General features: G+C 36.7%; 1 protein-coding gene across 1 annotated transcript in view; it reads right to left on the reverse strand.

Annotated features, from left to right (window-relative positions):
* The window catches only part of LOC129264219 (sodium- and chloride-dependent betaine transporter-like), a 31,584-nt gene extending 14,278 nt beyond the window's left edge, over positions 1 to 17,306 (reverse strand). The window contains exons 1-5 of the mRNA XM_054902074.2: positions 17,120 to 17,306; positions 4,361 to 4,492; positions 3,609 to 3,909; positions 2,906 to 3,044; positions 80 to 214 (exon numbers count right to left, since the gene is read on the reverse strand). Of these exons, the coding sequence (XP_054758049.1) occupies positions 80 to 214; positions 2,906 to 3,044; positions 3,609 to 3,909; positions 4,361 to 4,492; positions 17,120 to 17,306 (894 nt within the window). The remainder of the gene's footprint in view (positions 1 to 79; positions 215 to 2,905; positions 3,045 to 3,608; positions 3,910 to 4,360; positions 4,493 to 17,119) is intronic.
* Between the last annotated feature and the right edge of the window lie 561 nt (positions 17,307 to 17,867).

Consider the following 17,867-nt stretch of genomic DNA (forward strand, 5'->3'; position numbering starts at 1 on the left):
TCTGTATTTTACCTTTCAAATTACATTTCCATCAAAGACGTAATGCATAAATATACTAATGATGGGCATGTGCTCTTACCTGACTGTCTCGTAGTCTTGTGATATCAGGCTTGAGGTAGTAAACTATTCCATCCATAGCATTGGGCAGAGTGACCGCTCGGATTAACAGGATGGTCAAGAGAATGTACGGGAAAGGAGCTGTGAAGTACACCACCTGGTAGAAAAAAGAGCACAAAAAAGTACAACCCCACCCCAAAAAGTTAGAACTTCTGCCCAAACTAAGATAGCCTACAAAAAATGTATTTTTTTACAACTTTATATAAAAGACAAGGAAGCTATGGTCTATAATGGTGACATCGACATGAAAATTGTAAACTTTACTCACCTATATGATATGTTATGCCATCTACATTAAAAAAAATAAATAAAGAGAAACACATACACGAAGAAAACTGGGAAATAAGATCAGAACTATGAACTATCACATGTAGATACAATGACTGTGTTGGTAATTTTCTGGTGACAGTTTAACTGTTCTAAATGAAGAATTGAAATGTCATGGTATACATTGTAAAACCTCAAACCTTTGTTTGATAAGCACAGTTGGTTCAATAAAATGATTATACTATGGAAAGCTGAAAATTTGAATGAAAATTTAAGGAACGTTGACTTGACTATCACAATTGTGTCTTTGTTGGTCAATATTATGATTATGAATACACTTTTTACAATACATGATAGCATGATTTTCGCGGAGTAAACGTATGATGGTGACATATGGATATAGCTGACCGTAATTAAAATAGTGATTCTGAATAACGCAATGTTTTACGTTTCTTAATTTTACAGATGAGTACAAAGGCGAACCGTTGAATTAAATGGAATGATCATCGCTCGCCTTACGATTAATACTTTAAACTCGTGTCGACAATTATGTCTAATTTATACATAATTTTGATAGAGAGTTCAAGTTTTGCAGAAATGAACTGACACGGTGATTGAAATATTATGGAGTTTGTATTCTATCTGCAGTGGCAGATGAATGGGAAGGTGGAAATTCGGTTTGCTCTTTTTTCCATTCAAACAAACCATTGCACAAAATCGTAAGAATGAGCAGCCTCAACTCAAACAAAGAAGAGACAGAGCTTCATTGTTAATCTCACTTTACCCACTGTACTTTCAATATTTTTCCTTCACCTCCCTCCCTTCCTGTACGGCAGATAGAATCATCCAATAAATTCATATCCAACACTTTATTACACCAATGACGCAAGTTCCATAAGGACATGTTACACTCAATAGAGAGCATATCAGAAACACAATGGGTTCACAAAAAGCCCCATAATGTATGAATAGCTTTGACTACATATTTAACACACACCCTCACATCGTTCTCTCGCACACACATATACGCACACACACAAACATTTCGGAACGCGTTCCAGCATTCACATGCTTCCACTCAACCAGATCATTCATTGTCCCAAATAAAATTGACATGATTATGGATGTCAAACTGGAGTGGGTAGAAGTAGAATGAGGAATGCTTCTTTGACGGGAGAGGTGTCAAAATTATGGTGCATTGACTCACACTCAAAACAGATGAGAAAATGAAAGAGCGTTTAAAGTAAAAGGGAAGGATATGACTTGTATCGAAAGATTGGTAAGTATAATGACTTTCATTACAAGTTCTAAATGCTTTTTATTTTTGGTTCTTTAAGCTAAAGTTATACATGATTATCGTAAAGCGGCACTGCAATTCAGCTGTTAAGAATGATGTACTTCCCATCCGTCAGTCGTTGAATTATTAAAATCATAGTTCTGTAAGTGGTGTGTCAAATCGAGGTGTAATCTTGTGAGACAGCTCTGCAGTTGAGTAGTTGAGTGGTTGAGTTGATGTTCAGATCTTTCGCGAAAATGTTCAGTGCAGCACAGAAGGTGTTTATAACTACGCTTGACTTGCTGTAGCCTCAAACCATCAGATCCCTTATTGCGTGTGGTCATAGAATATATCATTGCGGGATAAGATAGTTTAAGGCACAACAATCACCTTTCGTGTTAGTTTGAATAAAACCACAAACAGAAAGGAATGCTTTTTCAAACCATTGCAAGTTCTAGTTTTGGTCAAGTGGAGACTAGATTCGATTGAATGAAAATGTCCAAAAGATGTTTTGAATCATTTTTTTAAAGAGGTGAGTCCAGCTTAACCCACGCAATCCCTGAAAAGATTAAGATAATAGAACACGTGATTGCTTGGGTCAAACGACTCTGCCAATGAGTAAATTTTCAGTTTTTGTTCTCCTTGCACCAATATCAAATATTTTTAATCTTGCATTGGTTGCTTTAGTATAGATGAAAGGGTTGATTGCACACAAGCTTACTATCAATTTTGCAAAGGTCTTGAGCCGTAAAACATAAAGACCAACATATTTGTCATAATATATATTTAGGTACCACAAAAATAGAAACAATCAAAGTGCTTAACCCCAACAATCCCTGAGTTGGTATAACCATATTTCATACGTGATTGTTCGGGTTAAGGCACCACACCTCACACAATACTCTCCTCGACCACCGCCCATGCAAGCAAGCCTCCACTGAGAAGCAAAAGAAAGCCCACCAGGAAAACTACTAAAAGGGTATCCTCCCGTTTTATCCAACCCATCTTTGCAACAGTCGTTTCCCCTCCCCCATTCTCCTTCCCTACCTCCCTTTTAACCATACAACTACCTCCCTCCCACCCTACCCAACCAGGGACCTACATCTGAATAGAAAGAGAAAATGATCTGCAAATCCATTTGATACAGATTTGCTTTTCTTTTAATTGGCTTGTATCCATCTTCGATCGTCCTTGTTTCGGCTTGCATTTTCCTCATCCACAAAGCTTGCACATCGTCACTTTTACCTTTCCCGACGTCTTGACACCTTTACAAATGCAGAGATAGCAGAGAAACCAGGCGAAGAACATGCAGAGCAAAAGCTGCCAGTTGATGCCACCGAGGTGCTCAATACCATCCGATAAATGTATCTGGAGGATCTTGCGGCTAGATATGGGGTTAATTTCAATCGAGATGGTTGTTTTCTAAACTGTTTAACAAAAAAATGTACACTTATAACTACTTTTGTGGAAGGGGTATGTCACTCACGCACTCATATATGCAACACCTAATTCACAACCTTTAACATTACTGCTACACCAGTACCTCCTCGGTCATCTTGTTAGTTCAGATAACCTCAGTTGGGATTTATGCACTAGAGAGATCACTTCTATACAATTTGCAGAGTCGTTTAGTTCCTGCATTAGACAGCCGATAGGACTCACCAACCTACCAGCTTTAGTTGAGAGGAAGGGTCTATTAAGAATCTTACAATTATACTCATTCCATTTTGTAAAAAAAGGGAACAACCTGCAGCGATCAAATTGGACAAGCAAGTAATTCTAATAATAAAGAACGTAAAATAAAGTAATAATTCAATAAAGGAGGGAGGGAACAATTATAAACCTACATCAACACAAGCACAATTCACGTGTCTTTTCACACCCTCACATCATTCTGGTGGATAATAACGATCACGTGGCTATAGAGCACAGGAAGTTTGTAACTTACTCCCAGAATTCAACGGTCGATGAAACTGTTCCATTGCAAGTATCGGTGAGGTTGGTGGAAGGAGTTCCAGTAGGGTCATACGACATTGCCGTCGGTGTCATTACAGTGCTGTCATTAGCCGTGTCATTGCCCATACCAAGTCCGGTGGCCAAGCAGCAAGGAGTGTTCCACGCGTTGTCGCAGTGAGAGTATGGAAGCGTGGACGTGAAGGACATGAACATGTAGTAGAGGGACCATGCCATGATCACGATGTAGTAGGTGTCTAGGAAAAACTGGATGAACATCCCAGCACCACCCAAACCTGATGCACAACAAGTTTAGATGTCTATTCAAGCCTACCATAACTACAGATCTCATTTAAAATATTATGTAATTCGAGATTAACATGATGTCACGATGACATATTTGCTTCTTCGGCAATAAAAAGAAATTGTATCCCCTTTTCTTTTTTCTGAAGATGAATAAATCCATATCATAACATTTATTGCCACTAAAGGTATTCACACCAATACTTCACATATCCAAACAATTAACAAATTGGAGACCTTTTAATAATAATAATATTATTAATTGTGATATCTTATTGAACGCACACACCGTCTAGAGACGCTAATGGCGCTAGTCCAGCAACAGTTCCTTCTGAATACTCCTGGAAAGTCTTAAAGACCTTCTATTGCTTAATCTAACTGTCAAATTTGATCAACGTAACTAAAATACGTCTGCAGCGGCACAATAAAAGAGAGATAACTAACCCTTGAAGATCGGACAGATATCCCATGCAGTCACCGCAGCCTGGTTTGTCCATTGTCCAAGACCGATCTCCAGAATCAACTGAGGAATCCCTCCAAGAATCAAACAGATGAAGTACGGGATTAGAAATGCACCTGGTAAAGAAAATTTAAAAAGATGATAGTAACACTGTCAATGCAGTTGACAGACCAACGACATGCCGGGGAGATACCCTCTTGTCAGTGGATCTATTAGGGGTTTACTTTGAAATACATGGCACCGCAAAGAAAATTACAAAGTTAAGGTATAACCCGACCTTCATTTAATCACAGAGCAGAATAATATTTATTCAGAACATGATTCTTCCAAAGAAAAGGCGTTTATATTTTAAGTATTTTTAATCGTGATTTAAACCTAACGAACCAAAGAAAACCATGAGGATCAGAGGATGGTCACGAAGAATATAAAGCTAATTCCTGCCCTCATTAAGATGGCGTCCGCAACATAGCAAGTGGCGAGACATTTGCTTTCTTTTTAACATGCAGAATCCTTCATTGGATGAAAAGGTATATGATACATTCGTGATATTAGTGGGAAAAAAGCGTTCAAAACTGTATTATTTCATGAAGTGTTGCTATTCTTCAATATACTCAGCGGCTTCAACTCGATATCAAATATAAATATCAATGAATGGTAGCTTATAAATCTATAAATAATAGAATAGCAAATTTCTTCTGTAAAAGGAATTATTTAGCGAGCAATAAATCGTACAATAAAGGCTTTATTGTACGATTATTGTACGATTTATTGCTCGCTAAGTAAGAGCGTTGTCTGATCATGATATGCGTTTTATTGGTTTTATCAGTGTCCTACATAATACATGTAGTAAAATGAATAAAGAACTATACGATTTGATGTTCAGACAAATAATGGCAATAAATCTCTTCAAGAGTTCATTAAATTTATATCAGTATATACGCCTCCTGCAAACTAATAACTGACTTTTGGTCATAATCAGAGATGATGTGGGTTTTGTAGATCACTAATTTAAAACCATGCTAATTAATAGTGGGAGAGTTGACTATCACTAGAGGTTGGTAAGGGCTATCAGTATCAGGACTGGCTATTGTTATCTTTCTCATGTGCATTCCTGTCACATGCAGCCTACTGCGTCAAAGCCAAGGAATGAACGGTATGAAAAATATTTTATCTAAACAATCATTAATGGGTAATAAATATCTCGTCAAACCAATTAACCATCAATCCGGTCGGACATCAATGTCTATGGTCCGCTGTTTGTGTGTGTTTTTTTTATATGTTTTTCGTAAGAATAGGTCAAGTCCAGCATTCAGGTTTGGGTTTAGACCATAGTTCAAACCCAGTTCAGTTTAGTTCTAGGTGATATTGGTTTCCGTTAATATTCTGCATGGAGCACGGAAATGCCTTTGGAAACGAGTAAATCGATTACTGGTAAACATTTGCCAAACGACCTGTCAAACTCTGTCACTAAAACATTTTTTTTTTCCGGAAAGTTAATAACAACCAGGGCCACTGTAAAGATGGAAATATGTAGAACAAAAATGAAGCAAGTTTAACCCGCAGACAGCTCCTTGGTTATACCCATCTACATTCGTGTTTAGATCAAAGATTGGGGTCACGGGGTCAGTCTAGGGTAAATCTAGTCTTGATCTGGACGTTGATAGTTATTTGTTTGGAAAACCCTACACTCTCTCTCTCACACACACACACCCTCCCTCACACACAACCCCAATACCAATGCATCAGTCCGTCCCTTTTTTCACCTTCTCCTACTGATGTATTGGCGTGTGAGTGAGCGTAGGGTTTTCAAAACAAATTACTACTAACGTCCAGATCTAGACTAGGGTAAATCGGAAATTGAAAAGGTGCGGCGTGCGGCGCGACCGTGTCTCCAGAACCTTCCAGAAATTCTTCCCTCTTCAGGTTGAATTATATTGCTTAGACTGTGATCTGAAATATTTTGGAGTTGTTTGGACTTTCATTCCAAAGAGGTTCAGATAAGAAGGTAAGCAAGATATTGTGGGCGTTACACTAACACATACCGCACTGTAGTGTAATATCGCTAGATTGCACACACACATCTACACACAGATAAATTTGAATCTCCCGCCTTTCTTCGGGAACCAATTCCGGTCATGGCCGGGCGCGGGGCTTCCTACGCCCCGCGCGAAGAGCCAACGGTGTTAGATTCTAACGATGATGACGATTTTAGAACAGTTACTCACTCCAGATCCTTAAAACAGAGAATTAAACGTAAACGTGAAGGTAGTGTTGAAGTTGAAAACCTATCGCTTAGATCCGATAACTCTTCAGAGGACGAACATAATATATTTAGCACACCAACCCAAGTAAGACAATCAGAATTTAAAGTACTTATCACTCCCATAGATAGGACCAAATCGCTAAAAAAAATGTCAACCCCATTACCAGAGCTAGACAAATACGAGAAGCATGTCCAACTATAGCCCAGAATTCGTTAAACCAACCGCTCAGGGCCTTCTCATTAAATGTAGAAATGCTAAGCAGCTCAGAGCAATATCCCAAATAAGTGTCATATGAACCATGAAAGCTGTGGAGAAGCAGGTAGTTGAAAAAGGAGTCATCTACGGAATTTCAACGGAGATGACAGAAAGGGAAATACTAAATGAATTGAAACATCAAGGTGTTGTCGATGTAAAAAGAATAACGAAAAGATCTAAATCAAATGCAGATACAGGGGAAGACAGTGAATAAAGTGGACCCAAGTTCATTCCAATGACAAGTATCATTCTTAGCTTCAATAAGAACATCCTTCCCAGCTTTGTGACAATTTGTTTCCAAAGATTTACTGTCAAACAATACATCCCCACGTAAAAAGATGCTTTTGCTGCCAAAGATTTGGACACGGAATTGCCCAGTGTAGGGCAAAGTTAAGGTGTGTAAGGTGCGGGCAAGACCATAGTTTCGATGAGTGTAATAATAAAGATAATCGGACCTGCCCCAATTGTGGGGGAGACCATTCGGCAGCATTTGGAGGATGTCCTGAAGCTAAGAGAGCCCAAAAAATACAAACAGTCAAAGTAAAAAACAATGTTACTTATGCAGAAGCTGCAAAACTGTTATCGCAAGAGAAAAACTCACGACAAGTACCACCAGAAGTTCCAGTTGAACTACCAAATGATCGGTTAATTAACCGCCAGCAAGAGTCTTTTCCCCTCCCACCCCAACCTATGAGAACCGTTCGCCCCAAAATCAACCAGGTAACCAAATCAGATACCCAACCCCGCAACCCCATTCCCCAAACATACAGAAGAAACAATAACAGGGAAGAAACTCCCTCTCCGGGTAATCTCTTTACCCAAATGAGTAATGAGAACCTTATCTCATTCATCATCCAACTCATTCTTACCTTTACTGTGGGAAGAACTGAAGAGGAAATTTCATCCTTTGTCAAATCAGCTGCAGATAGACTACTACAACAAAGTGTTCTCTGCAGTGCCAATGATGAACTGGGCTAGTCTAATGCTGATGACTGGTGCGCTAACCATACTTCAGTGGAACGCGCAGGGGCTGTTAAATCACGGCCCCGAACTTATAAATTACTTGAATATGCAAAAAGACCTTTATCATATTATCTGTGTCCAAGAAACTTGGTTTAGTGGAGATCACATACTGGCTATCCCAAAATACCTATGTTTTAATAGAAACAGAGAAAATCGTTCTAAAGGAGGTTGCGCAATTTACATACATGAATCCCTCAATTATGAATACCCCATTAATGATAAAGAAATTGAAATGCAATTTACTAAAATACATATTGCCGGAACAGCGGTCTCCGTTGTAAATTTCTATAATCCATGCCAAAAAATGGATCATGTTATCTTAAACAAAATCACCAACGGTATAGATAACCTATTCCTTATAGTTGGGGATTTCAATTGCCACAATCCTGTATGGGGCAGTGCAAAAACAGACCAAAATGGTAAAGTGGTTGAAAACTTCATCCATGAAAGAAACTTTGTATTTTTAAATGATGGAACAGGAACTAGAATAGATCCACATACTGGGAAAACTTCTTGTCTCGACCTCAGTATCACATCCCCTCTGCTATCTGGTAAGTGCACTTGGGAAGTTCTGCAGCACACTTTTGGGAGTGATCATTTTCCCATATCTACCCAAATATATTACTGGATCGAACCAGGCAGGTAAATAATCAAAGGGTCAATGAAGAAATAAACTGGTCTTTTAAGAAATTTGATTGGAATTCTTTCACTAGAAAGTGTCAAAGAAGTCTAACAGGAGATAGAGATATCCTAACCGACCAAACTGATATATATAGTGATTTTATTAATGAACTAACAAACATTATAAGTGAATTAATGCCCAAGAAGGGCAAGAAGAAACACAACCCCGTTCCTTGGTGGACAGATGAATGCACAAAAATCATCAAAGAAAGAAATAGGGCTAATAATAAATTGAAAAGACATATATCCGCATAATATTTGAACATTTATTTAAAGAAGAAAGCAGAAGCCCAAAAGATTCTGCGCCAATCAGAAAAAAGATATTCGGAAGATTTCTGTCGAAGACTAAATCCCTATGTACCATAATCCATGATCTGGCACACCATTAAAAGACTGAAAGGGTCGGTCAAAAACAAACGAAAAAAAAAAACATGCCAATCTTAGTGGTTAATGAAAAGGAAATTTTGTGTGATAAAGAAAAAGCTGAGGCTTTTTCTTCCTTTTTCCAATCTATAAGTCAAGTAGAAGAATGCACGGGAATAAAAGGCAATGAACACATTGCAATCAAGTCAATGAACCCGGGAATGGAACATGTTTTGAATGAACCTTTTACGTTTCAGGAATTACAAAAGGCTCTCAATACTTGTAAACAATCATCCCCTGGGGAAGACAAGATCCCTTACCAGGTGTATCAAAAACTTCCGAATGAAAGTAAGAATTATATGCTAAAGGTCATGAATTGGATATGGGACACGGGGGCCATACCCCCAAATATGAAACATTCTATATTAATCCCTGTACTAAAGCAGGACCAAGACCCTCATACTGTATCATCATATCGACCCATAGTACTAACTTCGTGCTTTGCTAAGATACTTGAACGGATTGTAAAGAATAGACTTCAGTGGTACTTGGAAAAGAAAGAAATATTCCCACCTTTATGACAGGTTTTCGCTCCAAACGTAGTTTGGTGGATAATATAATACTTCTAGAGAACACGATTCAAAGAAGTATTAATGTTGGTGAATATACATTAGTAGTATTCCTTGATATTGAAAAAGCATATGATCGACTCGATATCAAAAGCTTAATATACAAACTATAGCATCATATTATGATATCTCTGGCAATAAGCTACAATTCTTGAATAACTTTTTGAAGGGGCGAACTTTTCATGTAAATATTGGACAGGAAAAATCAAAATGCCACGAAATATACAATGGTCTGCCCCAGGGTAGTGTTTTAAGTCCATTGCTCTACAATATAATGATGTGTGATATCCCGACTGATGAATCTGTTACAACATCCATATATGCGGACGACTGTGCTGTCTGGATATCGGGTGCGGATATAGAGCTCATTTCAAAACAATTACAGTATCATTTGAATAAATTGAACAATTTGTTTACCAAATGGGGACTTCGTCTCTCACAGTGCAAAACAGTCCCAGTACTTTTTACTAAGAAGAGGAAAATCAAATATCCGGAGCTCAGGTTAAACAATGCTGCCCTGACCTTCAAATCTGAGAAAACAAATCTTAGGAATGATAATTGATAAAAAACTGTCATGGAAAAATCAGATAGATATAATCATTTCAAAATGTAAACGTAAGATATTTTGAGGTGCTTAACAGGTACGACGTGGGGAAGCTCCTCAAAATCGTTACTGATTGTATATAAAGCACTAATAATATCATTATTAGATTTTGGCTGCGAAGCTTATGATAGTGCGCAGTCATAGATTAAAAAATCCTTAGATAATATTCAATATCAGTCTCTGAGAATATGTGCAGGAGCTCTTCCCCTAACATCACTTGCTGCCTTACAAACAGAATTAGGTGAAATGCCCCTAGACTTACGCAGGCAGATGCTTGCAGATATTCTAAAACAAAAAATTGCTATACATCGTGATCATCCTGTTAACGTCAAGCCAAACTGGCAAATGGAGATATTAAAACATCAACAAAATTATAAACCTTTTGGATGTAGGACAGCATTGATGAATGAAAAACCAATTGAAACTTATACTGTATCTTGTCTCCCCCCATGGACAATGATTCTTCCAATAGTTTCTCTAGAATTGAGTGAAGTTCTGAATAAACAACAAAACCCCTCATATTTAGAACAACGTAGCTTAGAACTTATAGGAAGTAAATGGTCAAATCAGTTGCATATATTCACAGATGGGTCAAAAGTTCCAAACGATGGAACAGTCTCCACTTCCTTTTATGTACCAGCTTTCTCCATCCATGAAGCAAAAAGGCTGGTGAACCATACATCATCATTCAGAGCTGAATTAGCAGCCATCGTCCTTGCACTCAACTGGCTCGAGGATATCGATGTATTCGTCGGAATTGTGATTTTCTCTGACTCATTGAGCGCATTACAGGCCATAAAAGAAGAAAAGGATATATCCTTTGTCACGGAAATTATAATTTTATCTACTAAATTAAACTATCAAGGGAAACACATCCACCTTGAATGGATCCCTAGCTATTGTGGTCTACATGGGAATGAAATGGCAGATCATTACGCCATGGAGCTATTAACAGTTAATAGCTCTATGATTACGCCAAAGCTGCACTACAAAACAACATTGAAATATTTAATAAACTATCTCTCTCTGAAATAAAGAGTATTATTACGGATAAGTATATCACCCTCTGGCAAGATAGGTGGAATTCATCGCACACCTTTCTGAGACAGGTACAACCTGCCGTTAACAAAACACATTTGTATTTTTTAACAAGATTTGAGGAGAGTATTGTTCATGGATTAAGACTCGGAGTAGTAGGTTTGAACGAAGATCTTTTTAAATTGAAAATGCATCCAACAGGATGTTGCAATAATTGTAATGGGTGTATTGAAACTGTAAGTCATTTCCTCACTGAATGCCGAAAATACATTATAGAAAGGTCTATGTTACTTGTCGAAACCCATATAACTGATACTAAGGAAATAATGACTTTACTGAAAAGTGCACAAAACAAAAAGCAAAAGTCCATCGTCCGCTTTAAGGACAAAGCGATTGTTTGAGAAACGGTAAATCTAGGTAGCTAGCTATGCAGAATTTTGGTTGCTATCTTGTTCTCTTCTTTATCAGTTAATTGTCTCATGATTATGAAATTAATATTTCACTGAGAAGACTTTTGTCATCAATGCAAGACTTTTCTGAGGTATTACAAAATGTAATGACTTCGTGGCCACCGCTCAATAGCGAAATGATTTTAGAAATATATTTTCTTTACTTAATCATATCTTACATACTACTATATTTGAAAATTTATATATGTATATATTTGTGTGGGTATATGCATGTATATATATCAGCTATTGGAAGTTATATAACTATTGCAATTATTATTCATTAACTTAATCAGTCGCGCGTTGGATGTACACACGATATATGTTATAATACTTTTTTCATCTCTAACCGCCCACAATATCTTGCAACTAACCTTGGATGATTGGTCGCAAAGCATCCCACACTATATAATTTACTGTCAATATTATGCAATGTGATAGATTATGTTTTATCTTTGTTAAAGCTTTGACTTTAAGAAAGAAAAAGGAAGACATCTCCCTGTGTCTTGCTGGGGTTTCCTTCTTTCTTTTTTCTTTGCAAAAGAGGGAGAGAAGAAAGGATAAATTAATAGTTATGACAAAAAAATATATATTAAAAAAGTAATAGAAACAAAATTAAAATAATAAAATAACCACCAAAGTGTATTGACACTTCCCTTTTGTATTTGCTGGATTTCATGTTTGAAGGCTCTTTTTCCATACAGACAAGTGTCAATCGACTGACTGAGGGTCACAAGGAGGAGGAAGGGCTTCCTCCCACAAGGGCCCCTTTTTATTTTCCATGTAGGTAGGTTAAAGGCGTTTTACCCTGGAAAGATCAAACCTCAAGATGTTGATGGACCTGAATCCACCGACGGGACAGCCGTAACCCCGTAACTCTGGTACGGGTGTGGGAGGGGGCTCTTCTTTCTTTGCCTGTCTCTCTTTCAGTCATTTCAAATCAGTTTTTTTTTCCTATCTTATCACTTCTTGATATCATAAATCCTTTCTCTCTCCGTCTTTACTTTATGGGTCAATATAACCCCAGGAAATATATCTTAGGCCACTGAGAATATTTGAATTGTAACTAATCAACAACAAAAAAAAAAAAAAAAAAAAAAAGGCTGAATATATCACAAATGGTGCTTGGTACACTAAGAATTCAAAGTACCGAAAAACTTGTTAAAACGTTATCCCCTCTTGTTAGAATGATTTTCTTTTATATAATATCTCATAGATCGTCGATCAACAACCTTATCGTTTTCGGGAAGTAATCCCCCTATTGTTTGCTGATATCTTATTCCTCAGTTTTTTGTTTCATATGTATTTAAATGTTTTTTTTTTTTTAAGGAATGAATATACAAGAAATATTGGAAAAAAGTAATATAAAAATAATAATAATAAATAAAATTGTTACCCTACTTTTCATACAGTGGGTGGCAAAAATAGTCAATCATGACTTATTGCCAAATAAAAACAAGGAATGGAATGATGGAATGGAGATGGAGGTAGTTACATTGGTTTTTATCCACGTTGGGCCCATTTCTCAACACCGGGACAGGTTAGTCATTTTATCCGACGGAGTTAGCTCCAAACCGTTTCACGTAAGGTTTCCTAACTAGAATCCTCGATACTATCGGCATAAAGAGTAGACGATGTGTATTTGAGTTTTGTCAGACGTGTATCAATCAGATATGATTATTTACGTCTGGGTCCGACCTTTAACGTCACCATCCGAAAGATGTGACCAGGGCTCGAACCGTGAACCTCTGCATCAATTTGTAACTTCCCCCACATAGCTTGGATTACAGGCGCACGCCACAACGTCCAGTTAAGGCTACGAGACGTAGCCTTAGTCACAAAATAGCATAATTTTCAAAAAGTAAAACCATGATTAAACTTAATTATTGTGATGAATTGGGGAATGCATATAATACTAATAACAATGATATATAATAATACTAATAATATTAATAATAATACTTGTATAGTAGAGGCAAAATATGCATCATACATACTTAAACCACGGAAACTTGAGCATTCAATTGCTGAGAAAATGAAATTATGAATAATTCATTTCATGACTCAAAAATCACATGTGAACGCTGAGATGGGTACCCCCGGGATATCAATTTTTCATAGATCATGGAAGTGAACCATAATTTTTTTTGGTAAAATGGTGGTACTTCTACGCTTTTTATGATTCCAAATATCATCAAAATAGAGTAACATAAATTGTATAAATCCCAAGATACCGATATATAATGATTTGACAAATTTTTATGCATAAAGTAGCGGATAGAATTTATCAAAATCTTGATAAGGGTCTCAAAACAAAGAATAGCAGTCAAATTATGGATGGCCAGAATCTTTAATTTATCGATTAAAATGAATGGTTTTGTGGCGTTTTATTAAAGGTTTTTATAGTTTCTATGCATTACATTATCGAATGATCCTACCGGGTACCCCACATGTTTTTGCAATTGAATTTCCACTTCTATGATTGATTACATAAGATTATAATTTGTCATATTTCTAGGTACTTCGCATTTGCATGTCATAGTTTCCCCACGTGATGCCACTACGTCATTACCATGGACCTACTACAAGGTCCATGGTCATTCTAAAAGAAGTTATGACAGGGTTGGAGGTGTCTTAAATACTTCGTCAGTTTGTTGTCCCTGATCTTGGCAAAGAGGGCATCGTAAAACGGTTATCAGACAAGTATAGCTCACTATCTCCGATAAAGTCAAAAAGTTAGATTTATGAAGGTGTTGAGAATCGAGCCGTTGGTTTACTAGCAGTGTTTATCAAACCGACTAACCCCATCATAGGGAAACGGTAACCCATATCAATTCAGCCCGTTTGCTAAATTTTGGTATATCTGTCCCTCAATTGGGGCTAACTGCCATGGGGTCTAATGCCCAGATCGTTTAACATTCGATACGTATCTTGAATTTTTCGCACTCTCTAAAAATGTGGCCCATGAATAGTGCATACATGGACCATGGAGCTGGACCTAGGTCCATCGTTTATTTAGTCATATAGCCCTATAGACTCATTGGCCCGTATTCTGAAGTCAGGTTTAACTTAGACCATGGTCTAAGTCTGTGCTAAAGTTATGGGAAGCCAAAAGTGTCAAAATTAATATTGCATTGTATGTTTCTTGTTTACTCTGCTCTTTCCTGGTTCTTTGATTGTGAAGACAATTATCTATTCATAACTCCTAGACAATTGAGAATGATTTGAGAGTCAACTGAGCTGAAATATTACATCTCTACTGTTAGTGATTTATGTCACAATTGGCTTTCCATACTTAAACTACAACTTTAGACCTGAGTTTAAATGAGACCCGAGTTTAGAATACGGGCCATTGATGTTAAAACAAATGGATCAATTAGATGAAATGAGTAGGTTTATTGTCTGACTGGGAATTAGACAAAACAAAATTATCATAAATGGGCTAACTATATCGAAAAGTATGACATCATTATGATATGGAAAAACACACAAATATAATTAATCTAAAAGAAACCAAATTCATGAAAATTGTGGTACGTCTTACTCAGGTGCATTGAATGTCTCCCATCGCACGAATGTACGAATCAATTGCTTCCTTAGAAATTTTGTTACACTTTATAAAAATTGTCTCCTTAACTAAATATGACAATTCCATGGAATATTATTATCGTATATATATAAATTTTGTGGCATATATTGTGTTGACAATCACATACTGTGGAAAGAATATATTATATTGTATTTTCAACAAAGGTACCATGTGGAAGTGTAAAAAGAAGGAAAAATAATAAATGGGCTAAGTGGTAATTGAACCAAATGTTTCTTAGAAGAACTCGGATTTTATCATGATTTGGGATGATTTCAAACGGGAAATGGACAAAGTGCCAAAACTGGTATAGGCCTATGATTCGAAAACTGTGCAGAGGCCATAGAGAGCGATGTAAGTGGAAAAAAAAATCTGAATATTTCTCAGCTCTACATTACTACTACAACTGCTACTACTATTAGTACTACTAATGAATATCAGTAATTAATAACAATATATGATAATAACAATCATAACAGTAATAAAAGTAACAGTAACAATAATGGCAAATTATGTAAAGCCCATATTTATCAGATATCCACAGTATTATGGCTTTAATAGTAAGGCACTTCTGCGTTTTATTGTCTCACCTGCAAAGCAGAGCGAGACTATCGACGCCGCTTTTCCAATGGCGGCGGCGTTGTCAACATTGAAATCTTAACCAAGTTTAGGTTTTTGAAATGTCATCATAACTTAGAAAGTACATGGACATAGTTTATGAAACTAAGACATAAGGGTAATAGTGTATCACTGAAGATCCTGCCTGAGTTTCAGGTCACATGACCAAGGCCAAATGTCATTTTAGCGTCAACGAACTTTGATAATGTTGAGGGTATTTGAGAATTATCATCATAACTTTAAAAGTTTATGGATCTATACAGTTCATGAAACTTGGACATAAGAGTAACAATGTATCCCTGGATGTCCTGTGTGTATTTCAGGTCACATGACCAAGATCAAAGGTCATTTAAGGTCAATGAACTTTGGCCGTTTTGGGGGTATTTGTTGAATTTGCATCATAACTTAGAAAGTTCGTGGATCTACACGTATGTAGTTCATTAAACATTGACATAGGGGTAATCAAGTATGTTTTGCACATGTGTTAGGTCACATGACTATGGTCAAAGGTCATGTTGGGTCAATCGACATAGTATTTTATTATCATACGAGTGTTTTTGGTGAATAATTATTCAATAGCTGTTTTCAAAGTCAGCACTGTTGGTATATCAAAATATTGAATCGTGTAATGCCAAAGGCGTTCCACTTGTAATGACTATTTGCTACTACATACATGGGTGGAGTATGGTGATGTAGACCTATGTCTTGCCAAAGAACCATCGCTTTGAATAGGATATGAACCCCGTGCCATTATCAAATTGACAATAATAAATTTCACTCATTCTATTTTAAGCTATCATCAAATGCTATGTGTGAATCATATTTAACACAAGCTGTCACCATTTCATTCAAACCATTTAACTGTATTCTTAAAAAAAACACGTTTGAACAAACAAAAGTACATGACAAATACGTAATATAACGTGACAAGGTCTAATCAACAAAAACACTGACAGAAAACAATATTGTGATGTAACGTTGTAGAACCCATTGTAGAAAAGATGTTTGAACAAACACAATATTTAACGAATAAATAAACGTGATAACGTTACAAGCTCCGTTGTAAATCTTTAAGTTTACCGCCTTTGATTCATCATAGTGGTTAATTGTTGATTGTAAACATCAATCAAGGCCTACACCTCAATCACAAGAGAAAATGATCTTGTAAACTAAATTTAGAACCTATATGCAGAAAATATATCTCTGATTGATCATTGAATACATGATACCTACCTCCGCCATTCTTGTAACACAGATAAGGGAAACGCCAGACGTTTCCAAGACCAACAGATGCTCCTATCAGAGCGAGCAGAAAGTCCAGTTGACTGGTCCAGGTGCCACGGTCTTTCTTTCCATCTTCCTTCTCCATCTTCTTATTCAGTAGCTCCTTCTCGTTTAGTTCTTTGGCTACAGGAGCCATTGCCGCAGAGTCGTGGTTCATGTCTCCCATTCAGCAAGCTGAAAATGCAAGAAGTCCATAAGCATTCAATCTCAATCTCAAACACAGGCCGGCCTATTCACTATCGTTTCATTATATTTGAAATTAATACGTGAATCAAAATAATGCTTCGGCACTTATATAGTCATACTACAATATTAACTTATTGTCACTTTCTCAACACCCAATCGCCAGACAAGCAGATATAAGCGGGAAGGAATGGATTATCCTTTTTTTTTCAATAAATCGAAGATGTATTCAGTCATGATAAAGTCAAATAGAAGAGGGATATTGGTTACGCAATGAAGAAAATTAATATGCCATTATTTGCAATCAATAAAATAGTCTAATTTGATATTCTAGTATCAGGAATTTGAACCTTGCTATGAGATATATTTCGCAAACATAAAATTGAAATAAGGAAACATGCAACATTCATGTATAACGCTTCATACCATTACATAATGTTCTAAGCACTGTGTACTGTTATGCAATAGTTATATAAATTATTCAATACAATTAATGGCAAAACAAAGTAGGCCT

This window comes from Lytechinus pictus, chromosome 7, assembly GCF_037042905.1.
Source record: "Lytechinus pictus isolate F3 Inbred chromosome 7, Lp3.0, whole genome shotgun sequence".
Classification (NCBI taxonomy): Eukaryota; Metazoa; Echinodermata; class Echinoidea; order Temnopleuroida; family Toxopneustidae; genus Lytechinus; species Lytechinus pictus.